This window comes from Setaria viridis, chromosome 1, assembly GCF_005286985.2.
Source record: "Setaria viridis chromosome 1, Setaria_viridis_v4.0, whole genome shotgun sequence".
NCBI lineage: Eukaryota > Viridiplantae > Streptophyta > Magnoliopsida > Poales > Poaceae > Setaria > Setaria viridis.
This window is the reverse complement of record NC_048263.2, coordinates 38,534,582-38,560,291: the sequence shown is the minus strand read 5'-3', so window position 1 is coordinate 38,560,291 and position 25,710 is coordinate 38,534,582. Positions and strand designations below refer to the sequence as shown.

At 46.3% G+C, this 25,710-nt stretch overlaps 2 protein-coding genes across 6 annotated transcripts; both read right to left on the bottom strand.

The window, feature by feature from the left end:
- Positions 1 to 2,483: 2,483 nt before the first annotated feature.
- On the bottom strand, positions 2,484 to 3,368 carry LOC117841968 (auxin-responsive protein SAUR32). The gene has a single exon (XM_034722300.2). The coding sequence runs from the start codon at positions 3,119 to 3,121 to the stop codon at positions 2,777 to 2,779; it is 345 nt and encodes a 114-aa protein (XP_034578191.1). The 5' UTR covers positions 3,122 to 3,368; the 3' UTR covers positions 2,484 to 2,776.
- Positions 3,369 to 9,967: 6,599 nt separating this feature from the next.
- LOC117839496 (uncharacterized) lies at positions 9,968 to 25,240 on the bottom strand. 5 transcript variants are annotated; one of them, XM_034719838.2, is made up of 19 exons: positions 23,709 to 25,238; positions 21,846 to 21,931; positions 21,392 to 21,760; positions 21,213 to 21,296; positions 20,684 to 21,136; positions 20,042 to 20,108; positions 18,578 to 18,773; positions 18,345 to 18,448; positions 18,002 to 18,214; positions 17,496 to 17,749; positions 17,213 to 17,419; positions 16,915 to 17,145; positions 16,784 to 16,837; positions 16,558 to 16,623; positions 16,331 to 16,468; positions 16,108 to 16,161; positions 13,549 to 13,608; positions 11,150 to 11,518; positions 9,968 to 11,066 (listed from the first exon to the last, which is right to left on the bottom strand). In XM_034719838.2, the coding sequence occupies exons 1-19, from the start codon at positions 25,000 to 25,002 to the stop codon at positions 10,902 to 10,904; spliced, it is 4,464 nt and encodes a 1,487-aa protein (XP_034575729.1). In that variant the 5' UTR covers positions 25,003 to 25,238; the 3' UTR covers positions 9,968 to 10,901. The 5 variants fall into 5 exon arrangements, with proteins under 5 accessions (XP_034575729.1, XP_034575745.1, XP_034575736.1 ...); XM_034719854.2 differs by having other exon boundaries at positions 18,002 to 18,211; XM_034719845.2 differs by having other exon boundaries at positions 16,915 to 17,142; positions 23,709 to 25,237.
- Between the last annotated feature and the right edge of the window lie 470 nt (positions 25,241 to 25,710).

The window sequence follows — 25,710 nt, the reverse complement described above, 5'->3', positions numbered from 1 at the left end:
CAATTCCTCTCTAGCCAAATCTCCCATAAAACAAGGATGATAAGGGTTCGCAACCCTTCGTCGACGTGAAACCTGATCAACTTAGATACGGTGACGATGATTTAGTACGGCAAATAATTTCGATCCCTTTTCTTTGGTTTGCCACCCTTTCCGTCGGAATCTCGTGTGGTACGGGAACGGGAGGACTCGTGCAGTCGTGCCGTCGTGTTGCCTGTAGATCAGTACAACATCCTATGCACCATTGAATTAACGTACTTGATGAACAACTCAACACTGTATATATGAGCGCAACTGATTATGGTGTAACTGTGCTGAAGTTCTATTGATAGTGCAAAGATGGACAATAGCAAACATATAGAGAAACAAACTCCTAGAACCAAAGACGTTGCTAAAGAGCAATACCAGGGTTGATCGTCACTAAAAAATATTTAGAATCATTCATACCGTACTCAAGTATTTTTTTTAACCTAAGTCTAGATTCAACCCTCAGGAGATCATTTCTTGCTGCCAAAGTGCTAAGATGTTAGATGTCGTTATGGTGCCCTTGTCTGACTCTCCTCAACTATCATTCTCCGCCACCTCTGTTGGTGGTGCCCTCGTTGTCCCACCAACTAGCCATCTCCACTATTGTGCCGGCTTTTCTCCTCTCTCTCTCTAAGTTTCTCTCTCTAAGTTGAAGGATTGAAGGAAGTTCCGACAAAATCTAAACCCTTAAAAACCACAAAACTTCAATGAGAATATATATAGCTCGCAAGTCCCATATCATAACATGTATGAACCATGACACATCTGGCCCCGGCTAGGGCATTTCACCATAAAAAAACTTTTTCTAAAAAATAGGCCTCTTTATAATGCATATTTTGCTACTATATGGCCCACTCCACATCTTAACATGGTTCTTATCAATATCAAGCTACTAGCATCCTCAGCGCCAACTGCACTTCATCAGCACTAAAAATTCATAAAGATTTCGTTAAGAAATGCGAGTGGTACTAGGAGAAATTCGTTTTCCGGATCAAGACTCCCCGTCCAATGGCATCTGGCTACGCCGGTCCGGGGGTCCCAAATTCCGATCTCCACTCGGGCAGCAGCGGCAACTAAACAAGCAGCTCGTGGTGTCACCTCACCTCTGCCGATGACTTTACTCTGCGTCGCTTTGTCCAGTCGGCACGGCAGTGAAAGATCAGTATGGACCTCCATCTTGGGGATAGAAACCACTGAAATCTAGTGGCTTCAAAAATGCGGCCGTTATCGTCTCTTTGGCAAAAGCAAAAGCTCGAACAAAAGCTTAAAAACATCATGGCGACGCAACGGGCGAGCCGGGTTCGAGCTCTTTGACTCCTGTTGGAGTTGAAAGCTGGGGTTAGAAGATTGGGGGGCAGCGAGTGAGCTCTGCACTTTGGGTGATTCTTGGGCTAGTAAATCTCATCCGATCATTGTTTATTGTTTAATAATCCAGAGAAAAGGGAGCTCAACTACGCGTACGTACGGATGGGATGCTTGTTGTTTAACATATATCAGTGCGAGTCGATTGGTACGGGCATGTACAAGTTGACAGTGGGATCACTTATAAGAGTAGCTGAACAAAGCTAAAGACTTGAGTTCGTTTCAGCTTTTTGCAGCACTATTGAAAAGTACCAACCTGCAAACATAGTGACATCTAGATGTTGACTTACTTGTGATCATTGAAAATTTTCAAGTGTCCACAGAGTTGGCCAGCTGGGATCAGAAGATCGATAACTGTTTTATCGATCGCACTTGAACAGACGATGCCGTCAGGATGCATAAGGGTCGAACTGTCGATATGCCATTTGCCTGCTACGGCCAACGCGTGGCCTAATTATCAAGGATCCATGGCCTATTAGGCTATTACTCCACGTTAAACACGAAGTGGTAGGGATTAAAGTGTCAATTCGTGCAGGCAGAAAGGCGTCGTCCTCCTACAACTGAATAGGCCCCGGCGAGATGCGCGTTGTCTGGCGTCTCCTCCGCTGGAGTCTGGCCTCGTCGACCTCTGACTCAGCTCTGGACGAGACGACACGACATGATTCGACCAGAGGAGAGGAAGTCCCAACCGAAAGCTCCACGAGGACACTAGGAGGATTAAGATTGACCCGACAAGTCAGGAGAGCCAAATCGGACAGGTCATGAACTCATGATTAGCATGGTTCAGCTGCGCAAGCGCAACACGTTGGGAATGGACGGAAGGGGTAAAGGGAGAAGATATCTGGAGGCGCAGAATGGCATGCCCCCCCCCCCCCCCCCCCCCCCCCCCCCCAATTTGAGAACGATGGGCCTGAATTCCTGATTCCTGATTCCCCTCATGATCGATGTTTCCGCGCTGTTTCTCGATGGGTTCTTGTAGTTTGCACTACTGATCATCAGGTCCACCGAATTGGAATTCATTTGGGTAACAAATTAGCTGGGATTTGAAGCGAGGATTGAGAAACAAATGGAGGTGTTTCTGTCAAGCCGTGAAGATCTGTATCTGTATGGAGTGTCACTTCAGCTAGTAATTATACATCGATGTATCTGTATAGTACATGCGCATCTGCAAAATCAGACGCAAAAGGAGAAGGCCAAAGCCAACACTCGAAATCAAAGAGGAAGCACCCCCCAGACTAATCTACAACTACTGCCTCTCCCCCCTCTCTCTCTACACCTCCGGCTCGATCGATGGACATGGACTCCTCGCGGTCGCCGCGCGCGCGCGCACGGCATGAATGGAAGCCAAGCAGCAGAACTCGAGTCGACCAGGCAACCAGGCACAGGCATCTCAGGAGCTGACCTTGGCGCGGGTGCACGGGGACAGGGAGTAGTGGCCGTGTCCGCCGGCGTGCACGCGGTGCGACGACGAGGAGGGCGCGGCCTGCGTCTCGCGGTCGACGAGCGCGCGCAGGCGGAGGAACTCGTCAACGGAGCACGGCAGGCGCAGCGGCCCCGCCGAGTAGTCGTAGCCGTAGGCGTCGCGCGCGGCCTCGAGCAGGCGCCGGAAGAGCGGGTGGTAGAGGTAGGCGATGGGGATGACGAACCGCTGGAAGCCGCCCTCGTCGCCCTCGGCGCCGACGCGCACCGCCAGCCACCCCTTCTTCACCTTCCCCCTCTTCTCCTCCCCCTGCATGGCTGATCAGCTCCTCCTTGCCTCCTCCTCGCAACGACACGCCGGCCGCCGTCTCTGTGTGCCGCGGCGCCTCGCTTCTCCTGGCTTCTCGCACCACGACGCGGGCAACCGGTGCAAGTACGGCGTTCGTACCCAGTAGAGCGCTAAAGGCCAAGTTTTTAATCCCTAGCTCGGTGTGGTGGGTGCGAGGTGTTTCGTGGCACCTCGCGACGGATTTTATAGGACTGGGAGCTCGAGAGGGGGGCTAGTGGGGGTGCGAGTGCACGTACGTCCTTTGTTACGGAAAGGCAGCTAGAGAGCCTCGGCCAGTTGCAGCCTCAGCCTCGGCACCGGGTGTGAGACAGAACGCACTACGGCCTCGACTCGACCCGCTAGCTAGCAGTGAACTGACGGGGAGGGGTCACCGGTTGTCGTGTCAGCGTCGGGGGCGGGCACCGTGCGATCGCGTCCGGCCCTGGCCTGTCGTGCGCGCGCGTCGGTTGTGGTGGTGTCGACGCCGTGGCTGTGAGGACTGGAGGAAGTATGAAGTATGATGGGAGCAGGCGGGCTACCTACGGAACTACGGACAGACGGGTGGTGGGTGTCTGTGGTGGACTGTGGAGGGGCCGGTCGAGGAAGAGGAGGAGAAGCGCCGGCGCGGTGGTGCGCGCCGTGCAGGGCCGGGGTCCTCCTGTGGCCCTCCTGTGGTCGTCTCCGGTCTCGTCTTCCCATCCCTGGGCCACGGGCGGATCCAGTGGGCAGTGGCTTGTGGTGGAGCCGAGATCCCGGCAAGTGGGGGATGATGTGCTGCCGCTGCCCTCTGGCAAGCTCGCCGGCCGCTTCAGTTGACTGCTGCGATCGATGACTGCTGGTGCTGCCCCCACGATGGCAGGAGAGAGATTGAGCGAGTGGTGGGGACGGTGTGGATGAGAGGATGGTGGTGGGTCGGTCGCTAGCTAGCGAGGCAGGAGCCCAGGATACGAACAAACAAGCCTAGCCTAATCCGTTTGTTGGTTGCTGCGGCTAAGTTGGAGTAATCTCCTGGATTCGCTTCATTTTTCGGGGTTGGTGCCCACTTCTAGTTGCTTCTTACGATCTGCGTACTGATAACAATGTACTGTATGTACCTCACTACATGTACATTTGCGAGGTCTGAGGTTATCACGGATCAGCGCTGATGATCAGAAGATATTTTCGGTCGATGAAAACCGCAACAGTGATCGACGCAAGTACTTTCAACTTTTCTCGAGATGTTTGCGTGATGATCCATCTCTCTCGGGGGGTTAAGATGTGTATAGTGATGTGCCGAGCACGAAGAGGAGTTGTCACGAGAGAACGAAACATCATCATCCTGATCAGCTCCACACGACACGGGCGCGCGCGGGGGTCAGGTTGAATTGATCGGTTAGGGCCACATCAGTGTGTATTTGTTTCTTGTTTTTCCATTGGCTGCTTAGGCTGTATAAGGTGTGTTTGGATGGAGGTAGTGGGGGCGGGATAGGATCATCCCTCTTTTTGAAGGATGAGATGATCCCACCTAGTGTTTGGTCAGAGTGACGAGGACGTCTCAATTCATTGTTTGGTTGGGACGGTTCATTATTGATGGCGTTTGCATCCCGTTAGTAGCACGGCCCAAATGTCAGCTGCGGGCCCCATCTGTCATCCACCTTATCTTCATCCTCTCCCAATCTTCTTCTTCCCCACCCCCGACCCCCACCTCCAGGCGGCTCACCCCGCCGGCCTCCCTCCAACCCCCCGGCGCTGCCCCCTCCCTCCCCCCGCCGGCACCGCCCCCCGAGTTGGCCGCCTTTCACTCCGACCGGCGAAGCTCCCCTGGCCAGCGAGCGGAGCTCCCATGGCCGCGCCCCGAGGCCGACCCCCACCTCCAGGCGCCCGCTCACCCCGCCGGCCTCCTCCTCCCTCCACGACCGCCGCCCGCTCCCTCCCCCCAATGGTGCCGCCCCCGAGCCGACCGCCTCCCACTCCGACAGGCGAAGCTCCCCTGGCCAGCGGGTGGAGCTCCCATGATCACGCCACGAGGCCGCCTCGGCTCCTCCTCGCCATCGGGGCCGGCCGCCGCCGCCATGGCCGGGGCCCGCCGTCGGTGTCGGGGCTAGGGCAGGAGGGGCGTGAGGAGGAGACGGTATGGCGTGAGGAAGAGAAGACGGTATGGCACGAGGAGAAGACGGGAGCGAGACGCCATCCAAGAGGGATGGATCGGTCCGAGGTTTTCTGAGGGACAGACTTTTTTTTTATGAATATTCCACATTGATGCCATCCTTGTTCCACCGTCTATCTAATCAAAACACATGTAAAACTAGGACCGTCCCTTCTCATCCATCCATCCAAACACACCTTAAGAGATCATAAAACGAGAGAGAGATGAGCCATATAATTTCTCTCTCAGCTCGCACTCTTTCTTCTACTTTGAATGCGATACGTAACTTAGCTAAGGTTTGAAGAAAGGAACAGGTGCCGCCTAGCTAATGCTTGTCCTTCTCATATGGACGACGACATCATGCCATCATGAGTAGATTGCCATTTTGGATTGGTGCATTTTTTTTCTTGTTCAGACTACATCGTGGTGATCGCAGGATGATGTCCTAGTTTTCTATCCCTTGCTTTTCTAGTAGGTGCACGTAGTTCTAAACAATACCTTGGAAATTAGGACATGACCTTTGTATAAACTTTCAATGATGGCGAATGCATTGAGATTGATAATATATCTTACCATGTCTCCCTGCTGTAAACCGCTACATTGCCCATGGATTTCCTCGTAATGATACCACCTTGTTTCTGGCTATGCAAGGTCAGATACATGCATTTACTTCATAGGTAAAATTGATAATATTAAATCCAAACCAAGCGTGCTCTCCGTTTAGTCCCATAAACTTTTCTAAAATAGAAAATTTGGTCCCACTATATTTTTTTAAAATAACTTATTTACCTTATGCAAATTTTTCTAAAATAAAAATATTTGAGTATTAGGAAAAATAACTTTGTAGTCGATGAATGCACATAAAAGTAACTTTGTAGTTGTAGAATGTAACTTATGAATATAAAAAAGGTAATAACCTGGGCACTAGAAAAATAACTTTGAACTTTTGTAGTATGTGAATGTTAGAAAACGTAAACTTAGGCTAGCAAATGTAGCTAATGAGTAGAAAAGGTAATTTTGCAATCCTATAATCATTGTAAAAATCCTCTTGATAAAGTCGTTTGTGACATTCAACTAAGAAATGCACTATTTTCAGCTGAATAAAACATGTTTACTTTCTGCGCACTATATATACGGATATCATGTCAAGGTCAATCCATCCCCTCCTACCACCATTTTCCCAGGATATGGATGAAGATGAGCCACCGAGCTAGAACCCATGCCCCTCAGACATCTCAAATGCAATCTACACGATTCCAGTCACGTATCCCTTTTCCGTTCACTGCACTTTTCTCATACGCATACACAACCTATCAGCCCCTCAGAAAAGGCAAAAAAAAAACCCCTAAAAAACCGGCCTTTGTACCCTGAACAGCCAAACCCCACGACGCACACCACACACGCACCGAACCCTTTTTTGAGGCAAGGCAGCCGCACCCGCACCTCCGGCGGCATAATCCTCCCCGGCCGGGCCAAGTGGTCGCGCGTTTGCGTGATTCCACGCGCCCCAGCGCAGCGCATCGCGAACCCGCACCGCACCATCGCGAACCGGGGGACCCGTACGCCCCATCCGTGTTGCCTGTACGAGGAGATAAGGCAGGCAAGGGCGACGCGCTCCGGGCACGATGGACGCGTGCGTCCGTGGCCGTCGCGGTCGCGTTCCCTGAGCCGGCGGCCCCCGGACGAGGCCGAGGGGGAGCCCGTGACAGCGAGCGCCGCTGCGCCGGGTTTGTGGTATGTGGCTAGTGCGCGCGCTTCGCTTCCTTGATGGACTTGCCGCCGGAGCCACGCGCACGCGCTCGCTCTTTTCTCGTTTTTTTTCTTGCGCCGGCTGCTAGCTTAGCCAAGGACCAGTAGTCCACTGGAAGTGGTGGTCCTTGGTGCCGAGCCGAGACGTACGGACAAGCGGATCGGGGGGCTCTCCTCTCCTGTGTCCGCCGGTTGACTGAGCGCTAAGCTTGGCGCACGCGCCGTACGTCGGCTGCCTCCTAGTGGGTTTTGGCCGATTCGGGGTGTTCGATCGGGTGTTCTCCGCAACCAGCCGAGGCCCGGCGCCACGCGCGGCATGGGCAGGCGGAATGGAATGGATGGTGCGCGCGCGCGCGGGGTGGGTAGACACGCGCGACACGCAAGTTGTATTCTACAGAGAAGTCTCTGTTTGCGGGTGATTTCGAGAGTTTACTTTAGTAGGTGTCTAGACCATTAAGCTAGTGAATATACAAATAAGATATCCTTCCTCTGTAAGGAACGATCGAGCGCGTAACGTAAGGTAACTTTTGGGTCAGTTAGTTGTGAACGGAATGGCACGTACGCCTGCTTTCGTACTTGCTTGGCTCGTTCGATCACCACGTAACTGATAAAAGTAAAGCCTCGAGTGGCAAAGGCCTGCAATCAACTTCGCGTATCGTATCAGTACGAACTGCGCGAGAGCTTTTGCAGTCACCAGTCAGCCAGTCAGGTGACGATATCGCCGGGTCATTTTCCTCCCTCTACGGCTCTAGCTACCTCGTCTTTTCACCGCTAGTCCACTACTACAGGCCTACGAGAAACCGCACGGCTAGTAGCCTATTACCGCCTTCCAGTAGATAAAAAATGAAAAGCACGCGTGATTAAAGTTGGCAGCCCTCAAATGATGATGAAGTAATGAAAGCGGTTTCAGCGGTTAACTCCATGCAGAGACGGAGTTAAAACTCAAGCAGAAAGCGGCAGGACAGGGACTCATGTCACGTCGCGTCCATTCTTCATCATCAACTGGTCGAGAAAATCTCGAGCGAGCGCGTGGAGCATCTACGCGCACGCCTACCGGTTAGCTAGCTTGCAAGCGAAAGAAAGGTACTGGCCCGGCCGGCATCTCTCCCTCCTTCCCGAGGGCGCACGGCTCCCGTCCCATTCGTCCCGGCAACGACTCAACCTCGACACAACACGCTCGCAAACGACCGCGCCTGCGACGGGACATGTCCCTCCCTCGGCGCGCCATGGCGTCATCTCCAGGTCACGCCCGAGAGACCGGAAACCGAGCCGTGCGTACCCTGGGCCTGTACGATTGGGGCACAAGCACAACGCACACCATTGTCGTGGCGTGGTGTCCGAATCGTCGTCGGGAGGAGGCGGCGCCTGCCTGTTCCAACAGCGGCGATGCTGTTGCTCTTGCTCTTGCACCTGAGAAATAATTGTGTGCGTCGATCGGATCGGTGATGGAGGTAGGCCGCCGGCCGGACGACGGAGGCGGCAGCCAGCGACACGCGGGCCACCGAATCTGCGGGGCTATCCGACTCGCTTTTGCGGCGAGGGCGACGGACCCATACGCGACGAGGACGAAGGACGACGGCGACCGGGCCAGGCCGAGCGAGAGCCACCACCATCCGCAGCGGCCATCGTATCGAACAAATATTCCTTCCAAAAAGCTGCTCATCCTCCTCCACTCCAGCCAGTCCCCACTATTGGTGGCGGCCACTGTTCTTCGGTCCCAGCCAGGGTCGTGGGATGAGATCGATGCCGATCGGCAACAAGGGCCGAAGGACACCGGGGACAAACTGGCCTCGGCTTGTGCTCCGAGCCTTTTTGACCACTCCCTGAGGCCCCCAGGAGCCGGGCGGCAGTGCCCCCGAAATCCCCTGCCAGATCTTCTTCTAGAAAAGAAAAGGTCGCCGTCGCGTCTGGGAAAAGAAAGCCTCCAGATACTTTGGTGAGGATGGACAGCGCGACGGGCAAGCAACAGTGGCGGTGAGGCCGGGCCGGGGAGTGACCTGACGATCGAATCTGCGCGGGAAAGGCCCTCAGGCCGGTGCTTTGGCTGCGTCGCCGTACGCAGCCGGTGTACCTGCCTGCTGTGCTGTGTGTGGCCTTTTCTTTTCCTCCACGCGCTGTAGCGGTGGCTGCTTTCGGCCGCACGACAAATCGGGGTCGGGTCGCACGGCCACCGACCTCACCTGATCTGTGCTCCGAAGGTTCCGCTGATATTTCTTCTTGTTCCTAGCAGGGGGTACGTGGCTGGACTGGATCCAGCACTCGCCTTCCACCTTTCGTACACCCGGAAAACGGAAACTGTTACGTGATGGGGCGTTCCCCTTGGTGGTCCTTCGGCTACGGTGGCGCGCATTTGCTGTCCTGGACTCCATCGTGGTCTTCTTCTTTCTGCTGCTTGACTTTCCAATTCCTCGTGCAGGTACACTGGGCTGATGTCATGACGAGATCACCCGTCAGGAACTTGGCCCAAGGTATAGGCTGCTGCTCCAAGGACGAAACGCTCCAAGCATTTCATGTTGAACGCGTGTTGCTAGTTGTTACAAGCTGAACAATTCTACCCAAGAAAATGTGATGCATTTAGCTTCAGCTTTGCGTATATATAGATGTACTCAGGTCCGGGCCAGCAGCGTGAGATTTCATCCGATCAAACTGATGCAAGCAAAAATAAGCATAAATGCGAATAACATGAACCAATTGCCTGACGTGAAGCGCATTGCCTATCAAGAATTTGTTGGACACGACGCACAAAAATACCCTAAACAAGCACAATTAACCATGCACGCAGAGTAGGGCAAACATTGTTGTATTTGTAGTAGGTTGCTATCTTGGCAGCACCATAGCATCCCTCAAGCAACCATTTACAACAATCGTCACAGCAGAATTCGTAAAAAAATAAAGCATGACGCCATGGGTCCCTTTTACAATGAGCAATTGAAAATACGTGCAAAGCACAAGCGTTCCAGTTTTCGAGAAAACAATTGAAAATTATGAACAATTGCAATCTGAACAGGTGATTAAATATGCTTTAACCAAGGTTACAATCTGGACGGCAAGCAGAAAAACGCCGGTCTCAGATAAAATATACCAGGATCCCATATATAAGTTTAAGAAGAAAATCAACTATCATACCAAACTCAACCTAAGAACTTACAGGTTAATTTCCCCATTGCTGCTATCTTGACATCTAAAAAACAGTTAACAAAAGGCTCTCGGAAAGCCACCAGCTACCAAATAGTTAAACCATAATGCATAAGCCTGTACGATATCATTTACCACCACCTAGTTGGCGGACAGCAGAACAGAGCGCCTTGATTTTGGCCACTTTCACCATCCCTACAGCTAACATCAATCAAGTAAACGCTTCTCTGTCCAATGTTGTGGGTCAACACCACTGCATTTTGTCCTAAACCAAGCTTAAGGACTAATGTAATTTCCTTACCTTATCCAACCTAAAAGGATTGAGAACTTCTTTTCTTCTCCTGCATAACTAAACTAGCATTCAAGGGAAAGTATGTACACGGCAATTTTACAAAATCTGTGCTCGGAAATGAAAACCCATATATACAGTTGGCAGGCTCTCTTTGGTTTAGCCCAGGCAGGTCAATTCACACATTGCTGATCATCCGAGTTACCAGTGGGGGGTGGGGGGGGGGGGGGTGGGGGGCAGCCTTCTTGTTGTGGTGCCACACCGTACAGTCACAAAATAATTCAGTCCGCACCATTGTGCAACTTGGGTCCAAAAGGATCACTGCTTGCCTGTAACCCATGTGGCAATAGCACTGGCCAGCCCTGCTTGCTGCTGGTGGTTTTCTGTTGCAAAGATATCAATGTCCTCAGGTTGCAAAACTTTTTATGGCCTTCCTTGAGAGAAATGAACCCGCTTGATCACAACTAATCCTATCCACCGGGCTCTTGTGGAGTATGGGGCTGTGTATTTCTATTCCATGGCCTCTCTTTAGATAGAGAATCTCGAGGAACATAAACATAACCCTTAGGAAGGCGCTGATTCTGTGTAGAAGCTTGATCAGATGTCATAACAAGCTCCTTTTGAAACATTTCTATCTGTTGCATAGTTATGTGCTCCACAAATTAGAATGGTGCGGGAAAAAAATAAAACCAGAAAAGAGGAGTAAAAGGGCACAAACCTTCTTATCATTTGTCTTCTTTTCTCCATCATCTAGTTTCTGTGAGGTAATAGCTGGTCTCTGTGGAAGTTGCTTACCAGCATGCAGTCCCCTCTCACTCAACTTGCGTTTGAATGATATCAATGTCCTCGAGCTATCAGCTGTATTTCTCTCAGCATCTCTGCTATTCAGAGAAAACCTTATGGTTTTCTTCCTAGAAAGAGTACTATCTACTGTGACATCATCAGATCTTTGAGCTGTTCCACTGTATGATCTGTTATTAACTGAAGTAGTGGCAGATTCTGAACTCGCTCCGCATGCAAGGTAGGAGAAAATAACAGTGTCCTTTGTTTTGGCAAGTATGTCATGGTCACACAAAACCGTCTCTCTCTGACATTAATACACAGCAGAGTATTAGGCTATGATGCAGATGGAAACATGTTAACTGGAACATCCAATTAATGTTCATAAGCCAAAACTCCAATTTGAAATCCCAGTTCAACCAGTAAGTTCAGATTATCAGTTATCAATAGTTCTAGTTCCAGAATCTGAATCACTGAGCACAGGAAACAACACAAGACAGGAATCAAAACCTGTCTGGATTTACTGTATATAGCTATTAATGAAGTATGTACAAGTCAAAAACTGACCCAGTAAACAGTTACGTTTATTTTGAACAAAGACTGCATCATAACAAAAGAGGAAGGCACATGAATCAGATATTGCAAACTTGTGGAGCTGTATTGGTGTAGCTGCTTAAGCTCGATCCCGTGGAACTGGCTAACCCCAGTTTTCAGAAAAGGCAGGGACTAAGGCCCTATATCTAAAAAAGGGATATTGCAAACCTCACAAAGATCTAAGATGTCAGCAACTAGATGCCGAAACAAACTTGTAGAGGTGTCAGCCTGTTAGGCTGTCAGCAGCTGGATTTGATATGAAACTAAATCGGGTGACCGTGGAGGATACTACTACTTCTAAGCCTGGTAATGGTTCGGGCTGAGCCCGGTTTAACTGGTCTGGTTTTGCTACCTGGGCTGACTAGGTTCGGTGGTAAATGGGCTGAGTTGTTTAGTAGGCTGGTTAGGTTTGGTTTTTGTTTCACAGTAAATTGGTTCAGCTTGGTCCAGTGAGAGTTGAGACACGGGGTCATTGCTCAGTCCCATTGCGCCGCCGCCCAGGGGCTCATCGTTGCCCCATCTCCCCGGCTGTGGTCCCCGGCAGCCTCCTCCTCCTCGTCCTACACCGACAACACGGGCTCCTCCTCGGACTCATCCTCCTCCACCTCGGGGAGCGACCGCCGCCGGCGCCACCGCGAGCACAGCAGCCGCCGGAAGGAGGGTGTGTCCTCATCGTTGTCCGTGCTGAAGGCACGCAAGGACCGGAGGTCCCGCCACAAGTGGCGCCGGCAGGAGCGGGAGCGGCGGCAGCCCATCCGACGACGATAGCTACAGGTGATCTGACCCCCCCCCCCCTCTGATGACAATAACTACGGACAAATTCTGAATGTTTTTTTTTCCTCTTGAGATCATCATATGAGCACCAATCCACAGAGTGGAAGCACATCATCACCTGACAACGAATTGTTAAAAAATCAGAGCATCTGCTAGTCGTTGTGGATGAGATTGATGTTATTTTTCCTCTTCTTTTAGAATATTATGAATATTCTTGTAGGGATTTTGTAATTTTATTAAAATGTTTAGTCTGTATTGTAATTCAGACAAGCATGGAATTGTTATTTTGGTAACTTCATTAAAATTTGCCGTGCACCATAGACATGAACTAGTATGTGTTGAAATAGCAGTACAGGGATGGGTGGACATTCAGCCTGCTCGCTTCTGGCTGTCAATTGCAGCTGCAGGCGGAAGCTGCAGCAGCCACGCGCTTCTTGATTTGGTTTGGAACTGTGGTTTGTGAAGATAGGTGGTTTGATTTGGTTGAAAAAATGTGCGCAGTTCAGTTTAGTCTGGCCTTGTCAGATGACAGAGTGGGGCGGTCTGGTGGTGACCAACAAACATTATTAGAATGGTCTGGGGTAATTATGGTCCAGTTCTCAGACCATTACCAGGCTTAACTACTTCCCTCCGTCCAAGGCCAAGAAGTGTCCCAAACCTCCATCCATGCCATGCCCTTACTCCTTAACTTCCACTATTAGCCTAAGCAACTCTAATTATTCAAAGGGTGGTTGCAACAGTTATTCCATTCTTCTGGTCTTAACATGAATTAAATATATGATATATATCAAACCACCATACATGGAGAAGGTTGCAACAGTTGGAGTAAAATAAATCAGTGGGGGAAAAGGTGAATACACTATGTCCCATGGTCCCATGGAGCATTTCTAATTCAAGCATGACTGTCATATACTCATATAGCTCAACTTTCAGCACCACATAAGTAGTAAAATTTCCAGGTATACATACCTTCACCTTCTCTCTCTTAATTACCCTCTCACATAAGAGGCGCAATTTTTCCAATTCAACCTGCAAAAGAATGATATGTGTACTCATAAGAACTAAAATAAAAGGGGGCATCCTCTGAAAAACAAAACTTCAAGTAGTGAGTAATGACACGTAACATAGATGTCCCACAAGTTGCAAAGTGTATCGATATGAATAAATAATGCGGATAGAAAAATAGAAATGAAGTTGAGTATGATGACAACAGGATTGATCCTGCTCCTGGATCTATTATTCATAAAAATATTGTTTGATTATATTCTGTGCTGTGTTCTCCAGCTAGTGCAGGGGGCTTTGTGTAAATGCTACCTTGTACGTATAACCCCTTTGGCTGCCCATTTGGTAATAGAGTTCATTTATATCAATTTACAACTAAAATAAGTAATAAGTAACAAACAAGGTCATGTTACGAACTCTGATTACCTACTAGGAGCTAATGGGTCAAATAAATCTGAGCCCTTGAGTTTTAGAAGAGTTAAAACAATTAGCTAAAGTTAAAAACGGAAATAACGGAGTTTCCCTGTTTCCATCTATACACGCACATCCAACGCCGCATAAAACAATTAGCTAAAGGGTAATAACGGACTATCCCGGTTTCTGTCTATACACGCACATCCAACGCCACAAAGTGTCGGCCACCACTGAGCAACTCGGCTTCTTCCTCCAAGGGCTCCAGCGATTGGACGACTAACATGCTCTGCTCCTTTGCGTGATTTAGTCAGGCTCGCCGGTATGCTGTTGGTTTGTTCCGAGTTCAGAGCTCAGGTTGGCTTGAGCTGATTGGTTTATTAATCTTCACCATATTACAATTTTGTTCATGTCCATGACATTTCGTTGCCTGGCTAGCGCTACAATGTCTACTGTACCACGCATTCCCGTCAGCTGTTGTGCATCACGGCACACATGACTGTGCCATGTCCAGCAACAGCACCAGGGCAGCAACTGGGGTACGTAGCAGCTGCAGTCCAACAGAAGAAGATTCATTCCTATCTTCTCTAGTAACTAATTCGTTATGTAATCCGGTTGATTAGGCAACCATCCAACCTGTACTGCTACATATGCTGGACCTGGCAAATCAACGAATTCATTGTGTATGTTATCACGCTTTCAGTTTAGATCAGGCAACCATCCAACCTGTACTGCTACATATGCTGGACCTGGCAAATCAACGAATTCATTGTGTGTGTTATCACGCTTTCAGTTTTTATCAGTGATCTTTACAAATTCCTTCTCAAGCCGCTTCTCAAATCGTGGGATAGCACCTTTTGTCACATTAGAATACGTTTCTTGTTCCAATTAAACCTAATCTCGTAGGCATGTTTCTTTATTTGCATTCCAAAATCTAATGTGCATGTCACATTTCGTTTATTTGCACCATGTTACAGCACACATGTAAAAAAAGGTTAACATTTGGATGCACCTATAAGATTATTTCCAAATTCCAATTATAGATCTAAATTTGCCAATTTATCCTATTTTCTAAAAAATAATTATGGGTGACCTATTATCTCCTATAATCGGTCACCTTATTCAATCTGATCTAATCAAATGGACGATCCACAGTTATTTGGGAGTACAGTAATGGGAGTCAACAAATAAACAGTAGTAAATCATGATGGCAATTGGCAAGAAAACAACAAACTGGAGACATGAACCACTCTGCACAAACTAGCTAGCCAATGCACAAAAACTTTTACACGTTCCTTAAAGTTCAGCAACATGTTGCAACTTCTGATCAGGACACATTAAAAGCATCTCCAAGAAAAGCGCTGGTATATGTGTGAAATCTTTTCCGCATAAGGCATACAAATGCCAAGCCTCCCATGAGTTTGGCTCCTTGGAAATCATGGGAGGACAGAATCTAAAAGGATCCTTATGCATCTTAACTCGGTGCTTGAGAATGACTGAACAAATAAAACAGAGAACTGCATGTCACAGGAGTGCATCAATTCCTGGAGGTTTTGTAAGGGGAAATAATCCTATGTGTACGGGTAACAACTGCTGAGGTATAATGTAGCCAAAAATGTATGTAGTTAATTCAACAAGATACAACCAAACCACGTAGTTTTACAAAGTAGCTAAGGATAATTTATTTGTTTCAGACTGATCTCCACATAAAAACTGGACTGGTGGGTAGAAGACCGCCCCACAGATATGCACTGAGAAGAAACCCCAGCCAAACCAGCCAAGAAAACCCCCGAACCCTGGCCAGACTGATCTCCACATAACTGACCATGATTCATGAGCTCTTGTATCACCAGCGGATTGATACTTCAAACACAGCATAACAAAGCCCTTGTTTGGAGCTAATATTAAACAGTATAAACAGTTGGAGGAGAGGAATGACCATGTTGTTTAGTAATTTAAATAAAGCAGAAATCAGCAAAATATAGATGCAAACACATGGACTTGGAGTATCCAAAACATTCCACAGTAACATTTCCATTATATTTTTTAGTAATTGAGCAAATGCTAAGTTACTAAACACAGGAAAACAATATAAAGTAAATCAGAAATACTAACCCTCATCCGTTTCATGCTCCTGAGCTCCTCAAGTCCGTATCGCTGTGCATCCTCCTGCGTGAAAACATCCAGAAAGATGGTAAGAGATAGATAAGTCATTACACATTTATACCAACATAAGACTAGCATGTACATTACGATGCACCTTCTGGTCCATGCCAGGAGCAAAAAACAAGCATCATACAGATCAAGAGATATATTACTAAAAAATACTCAGATTTACCTCTTTCTGCTGTGCACTGTGTTTGCCACAGTATGCTTTGTGCTGTGATGTAGTACCAAACCCTTTTGTGTTCATGTAGAAACCAGAGTTTCTAGCACAAGTAGGATGAAAAGTAATGTGGCAGTCCCCACTACTACACTGCATATTGGAAGAGACAAAAATTAGCAAGATTCTCAGTGTTTTGGTTTTCTCCGTCTAGATTAGATAAGCAGATGTATGATGTGTACCCTTAGGCACATGCCAACTTTGCGAAGGCACAGACAACAAGTATCTTTTCCCTCTACAAGGCTTTCCTGATAGAAGCATTCAACAGTCAAAAATTGAGATGGTACAAAATGACATGTTACAACAATACTCGGAATCAAATATAATTTCTCAAGTGAACAGCAAAAACTGTTGCAACTAATAAATCAAAACTAGAAGAAAACCACAATCGTGGATAGAGTTGCGTACCATTCCTTCTACAGGATTTTCTTGTCCCCTTACATACTTGGTGTCCAACAACCACTGAAAATATTTGAAAAGGTATAGGACTCAAAACAGGAAAGGCATTCAAATAAAAGGAGGTTATCATCTATAATTACCTCAGCACAGAAAGCATGAACCCACTGCCCATCAGCAGTCTTTCTAAAAGCACCTGATGTGCCATGACACATACCACACCGTGCAAAGGGTGATTTTTTGCCATTACAATCTAATTTATCACTAGTGGTTGGGGTTTCTAAAGAAATATCTTGATCTTCACAAAGTTCACATTTCCAGGGGCCAATAGAATTCTCCAGATTTCTGTAGCAATCTATGTGCACAGCAGCCTGCTAAAAAGTCCGACTTAATAATGGAATATAGTAAAATACATGAGAATTCAAACAAAATCCAAATCACCTTGCATCTGGAACAGATAAATATTCGGTTCAACAGAGTCTCAGTTCGCATGCAAACATCACAGTGGAGTGCATTTTCATTTGAGGAGATTGGCATATGAAAACTGCCAAATTTGTTATCTGGTGGTAGTTTGCTGTTGGATGACTTTGATGAATCCTTTGTCCGTTGCCCAACTCTTGAAGATCCAGCAACAAGTTTTGGAGAACTCTACACGCAAGAACAAGGTGAGATCCATAGCAGCACATACTAATTTCTCAATTGACCAACCAAAAACAATAAAAACCTCTTGATTAGCAGGTGCCGCATCTTCCTTTGCATCTTTTCTCATGGTTGAATTCCGTGAAGAGGATGCAGCAGCAGCAGCTGCTGCAGCTAGTACAGCTTGGGCTTCCTTATGTCTCTTTTCTTTTCTCCCACGTTTCTTAGCTTCTCTAACATCACGAAGAAACTGATTCACAAAAATAAGGTCCCATTTTCTTCTACTGAAAGCATCCAGCTCGCGAGAAATATTCTGTACAACCTTTGCTATCAGCTTTTCTGCAAAAAAGTAGAAAGCAATTTCAGGAAACTAATGAAACTACAACTGCATTCATGGAGAGTTTAATACAAAGTATTGAAGAAACTGAGGAATCAACCACTTCATTTATGGTACAGTTTCATGCACAGTATTGACGTGAGAGAAGCTTGGAATAAGATCAATGAAGAAGTCAAGAGATTTATCATTCTTTATACATGTATACTGAAGCACACAGGATGCAGAAAACAGAAAACAATGACAAATATTCTTACCGTATCTGTGCTTCAGAACAACAGCATTGTCAAGCAGCCTAGCTTGTAGGTATACTATCTCTCCTTCTACTTCATCATCAGGTGCATGCTCAAGAATTTCCAAGGAACTTGCTTTCAAAACTTGATCTGATGCAGCTGTATCTGTTGCATCCTCATGTTCTTCCGAGGAATCAACAGGTATTTTCTCATGAGAAGGACACGAAGGTTCTTCTACTAACATTGGACATAAAAGGTAAGATCAGTTAAAGCTTGACATGCAAAAAAATACTGTTTGCAACATTAACATGCAAAAATTGAAAAATGCTACCAAGAAATTAGCTTAGAGAAACTGATAAGAACTTACCATGATGATTCAGAGCTTCCTTATTCTGATTGAAAGTAATGTCCCAGTGATGAGATATCTTTTTCTTAATGAAAGGATGAATATAAGAATGTGAATCATCAAAGCTGCATACAGCAAGAGAGGGGTGAACAACTGATTCCAGCAGTGCCTTTTAGGTTCAAAAACAAAAATTGAAGCAAATTGATGAAAACAACAGCAGTATTTGATCAGTTATACTTGTGCACGTAGCTTACTTGAAAAAAGGCTGTCCATGGGAGCAATTTGAATCACAGTGACGAGGGGTGCGAAAGCCGTTTTCAATTGAATTTTCACCATCTCTAGCATGATCACCCTGAGAAAAACAATGATCAGGTGAAGATACTCCTTCCTTCAAGCCTGAGCCAAGTCCAGCCTCAGTTAAATTATCATTTTTCCTTCCAAGTAATACACCTGCTCAAAAATATATTAAGACCCACAAAACTGTGTAAATAACTACCAGAAAATGAATGAAGAATAGTATGTAAGAACAAATATTGAACATAATGCACATGACTTCCGCTTCACAAGACCAGGAGTTAGAACAATGTGATCCAGGTTCATAAAAGAGTTGAAGAATAATTCCTAAAGATTAATCACAATGTGGAAAGTTATATATCTGTTATGGGCCTTACACCTGAACGGCAGTACACTACCAGGCAAGCAGCAGCACATGCACAGCAATGAAACTACCTTTGATTAGTAAGTTTGAGGTAAGTTTAATACACAATTGCTTTAATCACTTGAGGTAATGCTTTGGGGACTTCATTCTAGTTTGCAGAACAAAGTTTGATCAGTAATGTACTGATACTTCAATTACACCAATCGCTTGTGTATTTGATCATTTGAGGGAGCCCACAGAAAAGAACAAAATCATGAAAGATATAGGGGCAATGAAACGATGGTCATTATACCTACAATATCAGAGCTATCTTAATATTCAAAACACAGCAATGGGCAAGTAGAGAGGCTGCTGAAGCAGCATGATCAAAATCAACAATTCATAAGGCCCTTAAGTAGCTAAGTGGATTGGTCAACCAAGTAAAACACCGTGAGCAAATGTAATGTCTTCAATTTCTCCTATTTTTTATTCGGTATTTAATTTGGCTTCAACTGAAAGATTACAAGTTCAGTAATTCCATGGCTCTAAACCTTGAGGTGAGTTAACCCAACAAATAAGGCACGCTACAGTTCACAAGGAGAAACTTGCATGCAACTCTATCTTACATCATGAAATATTGTTAGCCACAGAACAAGATTCCTCCTCAACAGGAAAGAGAAATGAGTTGCCACAGAGCGCTTGTATTTCAGCACAGCCAAAAATTGTTGACAGCTAGATTATATTGTAACCTTTTCAACCAGTCGCTACTATACATCCTGTAGTTCAGAATCGACACTCAAACGTGCACAGAGGTGTGTGCATGCACCAGGGGTGTTGGTTAACCCCTTAAGGACAACACAATCTACAAAGGTTGCTTGATATTTCCTTTTTGAATGAACAGGTCTAAGGTAGTCTTTTTTGCTATTAAAATCACTGTGCAGTGATCCATTTGTTTTATTTGTTATTCCAAATAAGAAAACCCAAAACCTAGAGAAAGCAGGATAGCCCAAAAGAAACCTAGAGATTGTTGATAAATCAATGGAACAAAAAATCATAAGTAATAGTTCACAAAAGATTTTACCTCGATTTTCATTTGGTATCTCCATGGAAGTACCAAATTCGTTATTTCCAGATGTGTTGTTCAGTATCTGTCACAAGGATGTGAATCAAATTGCATCCATGATGAAAGATTACTTCACTAGACCATAAAACAATGACAACACAGCACCCCTCCGCAGACAAGGTAAATTGGAGGCCACAACTTTCAGAAAATTGGGAGACATGCTAATGGTGAAGAGCCCTTGTAGGCATCGGTTCATTATATGGTCAGCTCAACTATTTGCCATGGAAAGAAATATAACACCTTTCAGAGAGAGAGAAATATGACACCTTTCAGAGTGAGTGGTTGGGGTGGGTGGTTTGGGTAAGTAGGCGAAGGGGGGCCCCTTCCATCACAAGCGGCTGAAGCTTTCCATTGCAATACACTGGTCATTCTAATGCCATTTAAGGTACCTGGCTAGTAGAATTTATAGTAATCCTAATGGGGGCAACAAAAGAAATATGTCTTCCCCCTTGAAAATCTCTACCAGACAAGTCTAACTAATCTCCATGTACGACAAAAAAATAAGGAAAATGTCACCCGTGCAGAGAAACTTCATGCTCAAAACCAGTTCAGAGGCAAGAAACAAAGTTTTACATAATGCTCATAAGTCATATTTCTTACCAATTTTCCCTTCTCTTCCTTCGAAACACCCTTGCTGCCAATTGGGGAGAACTCTCGAGTAGATTCTTTTGCAAATTCTTTAGCAGGGGAACACTCAAGATCAGCCCCATCTTTAACCATATTCTTGTTTCCATTTTGTAAAATGGTCACACCAGTTGCACATGTTGCGTTATCTTCTTCCAGAATCTTACTGTTGCTTTTAGTTCTTCTCAGCGTGGGCTCAGTTACAGCGGAATCTGACACGTCAACAAATACATCTTTGTCATCATCTGGGACGGATGAAATTTTCATATCAATGGTATCTGTGGTATCAAACCCATCTGAATTGTCATCTTGCAGCACCACTGAGTTCCTTTTGCAAGCATTTCCTTGAACAGCATGCATATGTACAGAATTTTGAAGCCAATTGATAATTTTTAGCATCAAACCATGGGAAAAGGTGGTAGTTTCACCCTGGCAATCAGAAAATTAGCAAAATAGCTTGTAATAAATAAGTTAAGATAGCAAATATATAAGGTATCTGAAGTACCACGAGAGCAGCTTCCAAGGATTCCGAAGAAATACCCACTTCCGATGCTATATCACCAACACTAACCTTTCCACTGTCAATTAGCTGCAAAACCAGTGTGGGGATTAATGTTTTTGTTTCGCAATGGTTAGGAAGTAAATTCATGTGCTCTAACTCGGCATTACGTCAGTAACAGTTACCTTTCTAAGCACTACAGCAATATCACCAGGACTTCTCATACGATCCCCACCAACAGAGGGATGCCCAGTACCTGTTTCCCGGCTTCGAATTGGTTGAGCATTTGCATTTCTAACTGTATTAGCCAAAGCATCTTGCTCTGTGGTCTCGACTCTGATCAGGTTACCAGAGCTAGAGGCACTGGTTTCACAATTCATGAATTTGTCCTTGTTTTTGCGTGTGAATCTTAGTTTTGGAATTTTTCCAGTGATGAGATTCGTATTATTTGGGCCAGATTCTGTAGGACTCTGTTCAGAAGCATGGTTACTGTTCTCTACTGAGCTGGTGTATCCAACTGAAGAATGCTTTGAGCAAAATGCTCTCAATTCAACCTGCAAAAGGAAGCAAGAAACAAGAGAAGTGAGCCACAGTTACGTCACTAAGGTTAATGGCAACCATCAGAACAAAAGGTCTAACATTAGAGTGCCTAGATTTCCCCCATATCTCCATTTGATGCTTTGACTCTCTTGCGCATATAGGATGAAAAGCTGCCCGGCATGTTCCTGTAAGAAAACGAAACTTAGTAAAAGGTATTGAGTGCTAGTATTAAGAAGATGAACCAGGGGAAGATTGTGAAAGAGCTTGAAACTGGACATGCTTCCGTCCTAAAATATATACTGCTGAGATATAACCCACTGGTTATTCCATCTTCAGTAGCTCTTCGGAAAATGGCTTGTGCCAAATATCCAATAGAGCTTCTTTCTCAGGTTAAGGAATGCTTAATACAAAAATTTGTGCTATCAGGTTGAAAACTATTTGTTTGAAGATCCAGGATAGAGCATTGGAAGAGCACACAAATAATTAAGTTGGCCAGCTAGATACTAACAGCATGCTCCATGAACTAGTTTTCTGACAACAAATGCCATGTAGGAGGCATTTCCTCAGAGAGCAATGGAGCACAGTATTTAGCAGGGAAATAAAATACTCAGCACAAACATAACATCATAACTCTTCTGTTTTCATCAGAAAACTTTTAAATACTAAGAATACTGTGTGGTCTACTCAGCTGACTAAAGGGTATAACCAATTTGCTCAATTAGATAATCATAGAAGGACAAACACCACTATAGCAATTAGCAGCTACATAAGCAACATAGAAGCAAGCATTTTCATGTAGTGTGTTCCAGATAGTCATGATTCATGAAACAGAGACAATCAACATAAAACAAAATACCAGCAGATTCTACCATATCTATTGAAGTATATACATGCAAATATAGATTCTATAGTAGTTGACTGAGATTTGAAATGAACGGCTGGTAACACAATATCAATTATTGTGCTATTCTTGGGAGGATGAATAAAGCGTAGTAAACTGATGCATGTGAAGGTGTGCCGAAACTCAAATATAAGATATGTCATGTGGGTGATAAAAACTTGCTGGTTGAGAAAGGCATATCATAGATTCACCCCAAATATAGCCCATAATTCAAATTTATCATGTTACTACTGTCAAGAGTTCATTGGTGTGTGCCAGTTTTACCTTCCAAAACAAAATTCAATTATATCAAACTTGCATAGGGTTTACATATATGGAACTTCCTTTAATTAGTTCCGTCACATGAGAAAGAGAACAAGCAATCAACTAATCATCTCACATCACATGCCCCTAGCAAATATCAAAGAATAGTTTTCAAGGCCAGCAATTCAGAAGATGTCCCATGCGACAGCTTCTACTCCCTCCGTCCCAAATTGTAGGTCGTTTTAGCATATTTAGATTCATAACTTTTGTTATGTATCTAGATATAATACATATCTAGGTGCATAGCAAAACCTATGAACCTAGAAATACCAAAACTACCTACAATTTGCGACGGAGGAAGTATATAGAAGCAGCTATACAGAAAACCTATTTCAGCAACCATTTTTGTGCTATTGCCTGGACGCCTGGTATTGATGGCAGAATGCCGTGATCCACACAGCATAACAAACCTAATTTTGAGAAATTGCCCCTTGTCTGTGCAGCATGCCAGAATGGATTGCATGATTTTTAATCAAAAAAGCTTAGCAGTTAGCAGGCTCAAGTTGTTAGGTATCATGTGATTGGTAAGTCAAATTTGAAATCATGATTGAAGAAATACTGTTGATAAGCACCAAAAATATCCAGAGCCTAATACCAGGGCTGAAGTAAACTAATGTGTCTACAGAAATTTTATGTTTCCTAAATTGCAATAGAGTACATTTTCCTAAATAACAATAGCACATAAACATAGGAATGACATATGTCAATTATTCACGAGCTTTTTAAGGAGAGTCAGAGACATGGGTGCAAATACATACCATGACTACATCGGACACATGCACCATGCTTGATCTTGCAAATACTGCATGTCAACTTCATCCGATTCTCTTGGACATTATCGAGATTAGTTACAGGTTCCATTGATTCCATGTCCTCCACAAAAACCTCTGGCGCCCAGAGACTACAAAACAAGTGCGCAAATTTTAGGTGGCTAACATCTGCAGATTGAGTAGGCTCCACTTTGACAGGTTTAAGAGCCCCTTTCTCCTTTGGACATAAAACACAAGGCGTAGGCTGGGTGCTGCCAGAATCTTTATTCGACTCCAAATATGTACACCAAGCACACAACCATTGCCCATCAGGCACAACACGCAAACCATAGCACTTCTGGTGCACCGATACCTTGCAGTTGCTGCAGTTAACTATCCTATTGGAGTCCATGGAACTCTCTCCAAGACAACAAACATCACAGGTTGAAGACTTCTCAGCTCCCAAGCGTGGAAGCAGAACAAGCTGTTCTAACCCAGCAGCCACACCCAAAAGCTTTCTCTTCTTGTTGGGTCGCTCCGAAGTGAGGACAAATCGGCCTGTTGCTCCTAACAACCAATTAAGTGAACTCCCTTCCTCTTCAGCACATTGTGCTGACACAATGCCATTGCTCACAGCTTGATCCACTTCAAATGGCCGTCCTCCCGGTTGTATGGAGACCCTGCTTCGCCTACTAATGTCTTTGTCACTGACCATCTGTTGCACAACCACATCATGTATGTCTGGATCCACATTTTGATCCCTCTTCTCTTTCTGGCTAAGGAGATGACCACTTTGGTCACCACGCTCTCTGTTACTGACCACCTCTGCACCGCCCACACCCAAATACGAGCTTGTTTCAAAGACAGCCACGTCATACGTCTCGCCTTGGTTCATCAATTCCTCACCAGTGCCCAGAAATGGTATTAGCATACATGAGTCGAGCTTGCTGTACCCGAATGGGAGCTTTGGTTTTAACATTTCGACATCAGCCAATGTCACTGGACGGAAATACGCCTCAAACTGCTCCCACAAGCCAACCTTTGCAGCTGCCGGCGGTGGAGGCTCGACAGCAGCATCGTCCGGCGGTGGGAGCTGAATCTTCTTGTGCTTCTTCCGCGCGTCACCCGGCCCCGCCCAGCTCACGAGCCGCGCGGGCAGCGTGGGAACCCTGGACGCCGCCTCCTCGCCCTCGAACGGCGTCCGCAGGGCCAGAGCCTTGGTTGCCTGGGCGTACAGGTCGGCCCCGAAGCCAGGGGCCGCCCCCTCGGGCGAGACCTCGGCGCGGGCCATTTCCCCGCTCATACCGCCTCGTCCAGGAAGGGGCGCATGGCCGCCGGAGCCCCCGGCGGCGGCGGGGTCGTCGGGGGAGGGGGGGCGCGGCGGAGTTAGGGTTAGGGTTTCGTCTCGAGCCCGAGCTTGTGTTTTCCCTTCCGGGCGTCCTCTTTGCTCGCGATTTTTCCCGGCCCGGGTTTTTCGCGTGGGGTCTCGGATCCGGTGGGCGATGGGAGAGGGGGAGGAGGACGGTGGGAGAGGGGGAGGGCCGGAGGGGGGCGGGGGAGCTCAGCGTCCGGACACGGGTTTGGTTTTGTAAAGTGAGGTGGTGCTAGCACGTAGCATATGCTCACTCGCCTGGCTGGTTGCAGTTCCCGGCAACTTTATTGCACCGTCCGTTTCATGCTTCACGCTGACGCCAGTAGCATGGGCTCTGCTCTTGGTACAAATTTTCGGGTCGGTGCCGGGCTGTGTTTTTGGGTTCGAAGAATACCATTGGGCCGGGCTGGCCCAGGTTTATGAAACAGTATGAAATAAAGCAGATTATTTTAAGAAAGTGAGTATTAAAGGTCTGTCCGGATGAAATAAAATTAAAGTTTGGCTCTGTCTAAATTTTAGGTGGCTAAAACTAGTCATATCATGTTTAGATCAAGAGCTAATTTTTAGCCAAATGTATTGATTAAAGCTCATCCTACCATCGGTGAGCCTACTACGATGCATTCCCGCGCTGCTCATTCT

Excerpts from the sequence above, each read along its gene's own strand:
- LOC117839496 (XM_034719838.2), bottom strand. The coding sequence starts at position 25,002 with ATGAGCGGGGAAATGGCCCGCGCCGAGGTCTCGCCCGAGGGGGCGGCC. Across the intron at positions 21,297-21,391 it reads TTGCTGTAGTGCTTAGAAAG|CTAATTGACAGTGGAAAGGT; the intron begins GTAACTGTTACT and ends CTGGTTTTGCAG. Across the intron at positions 16,838-16,914 it reads TTCATGCTTTCTGTGCTGAG|TGGTTGTTGGACACCAAGTA; the intron begins GTAATTATAGAT and ends AAATATTTTCAG.
- LOC117841968 (XM_034722300.2), bottom strand. The coding sequence starts at position 3,121 with ATGCAGGGGGAGGAGAAGAGGGGGAAGGTGAAGAAGGGGTGGCTGGCG.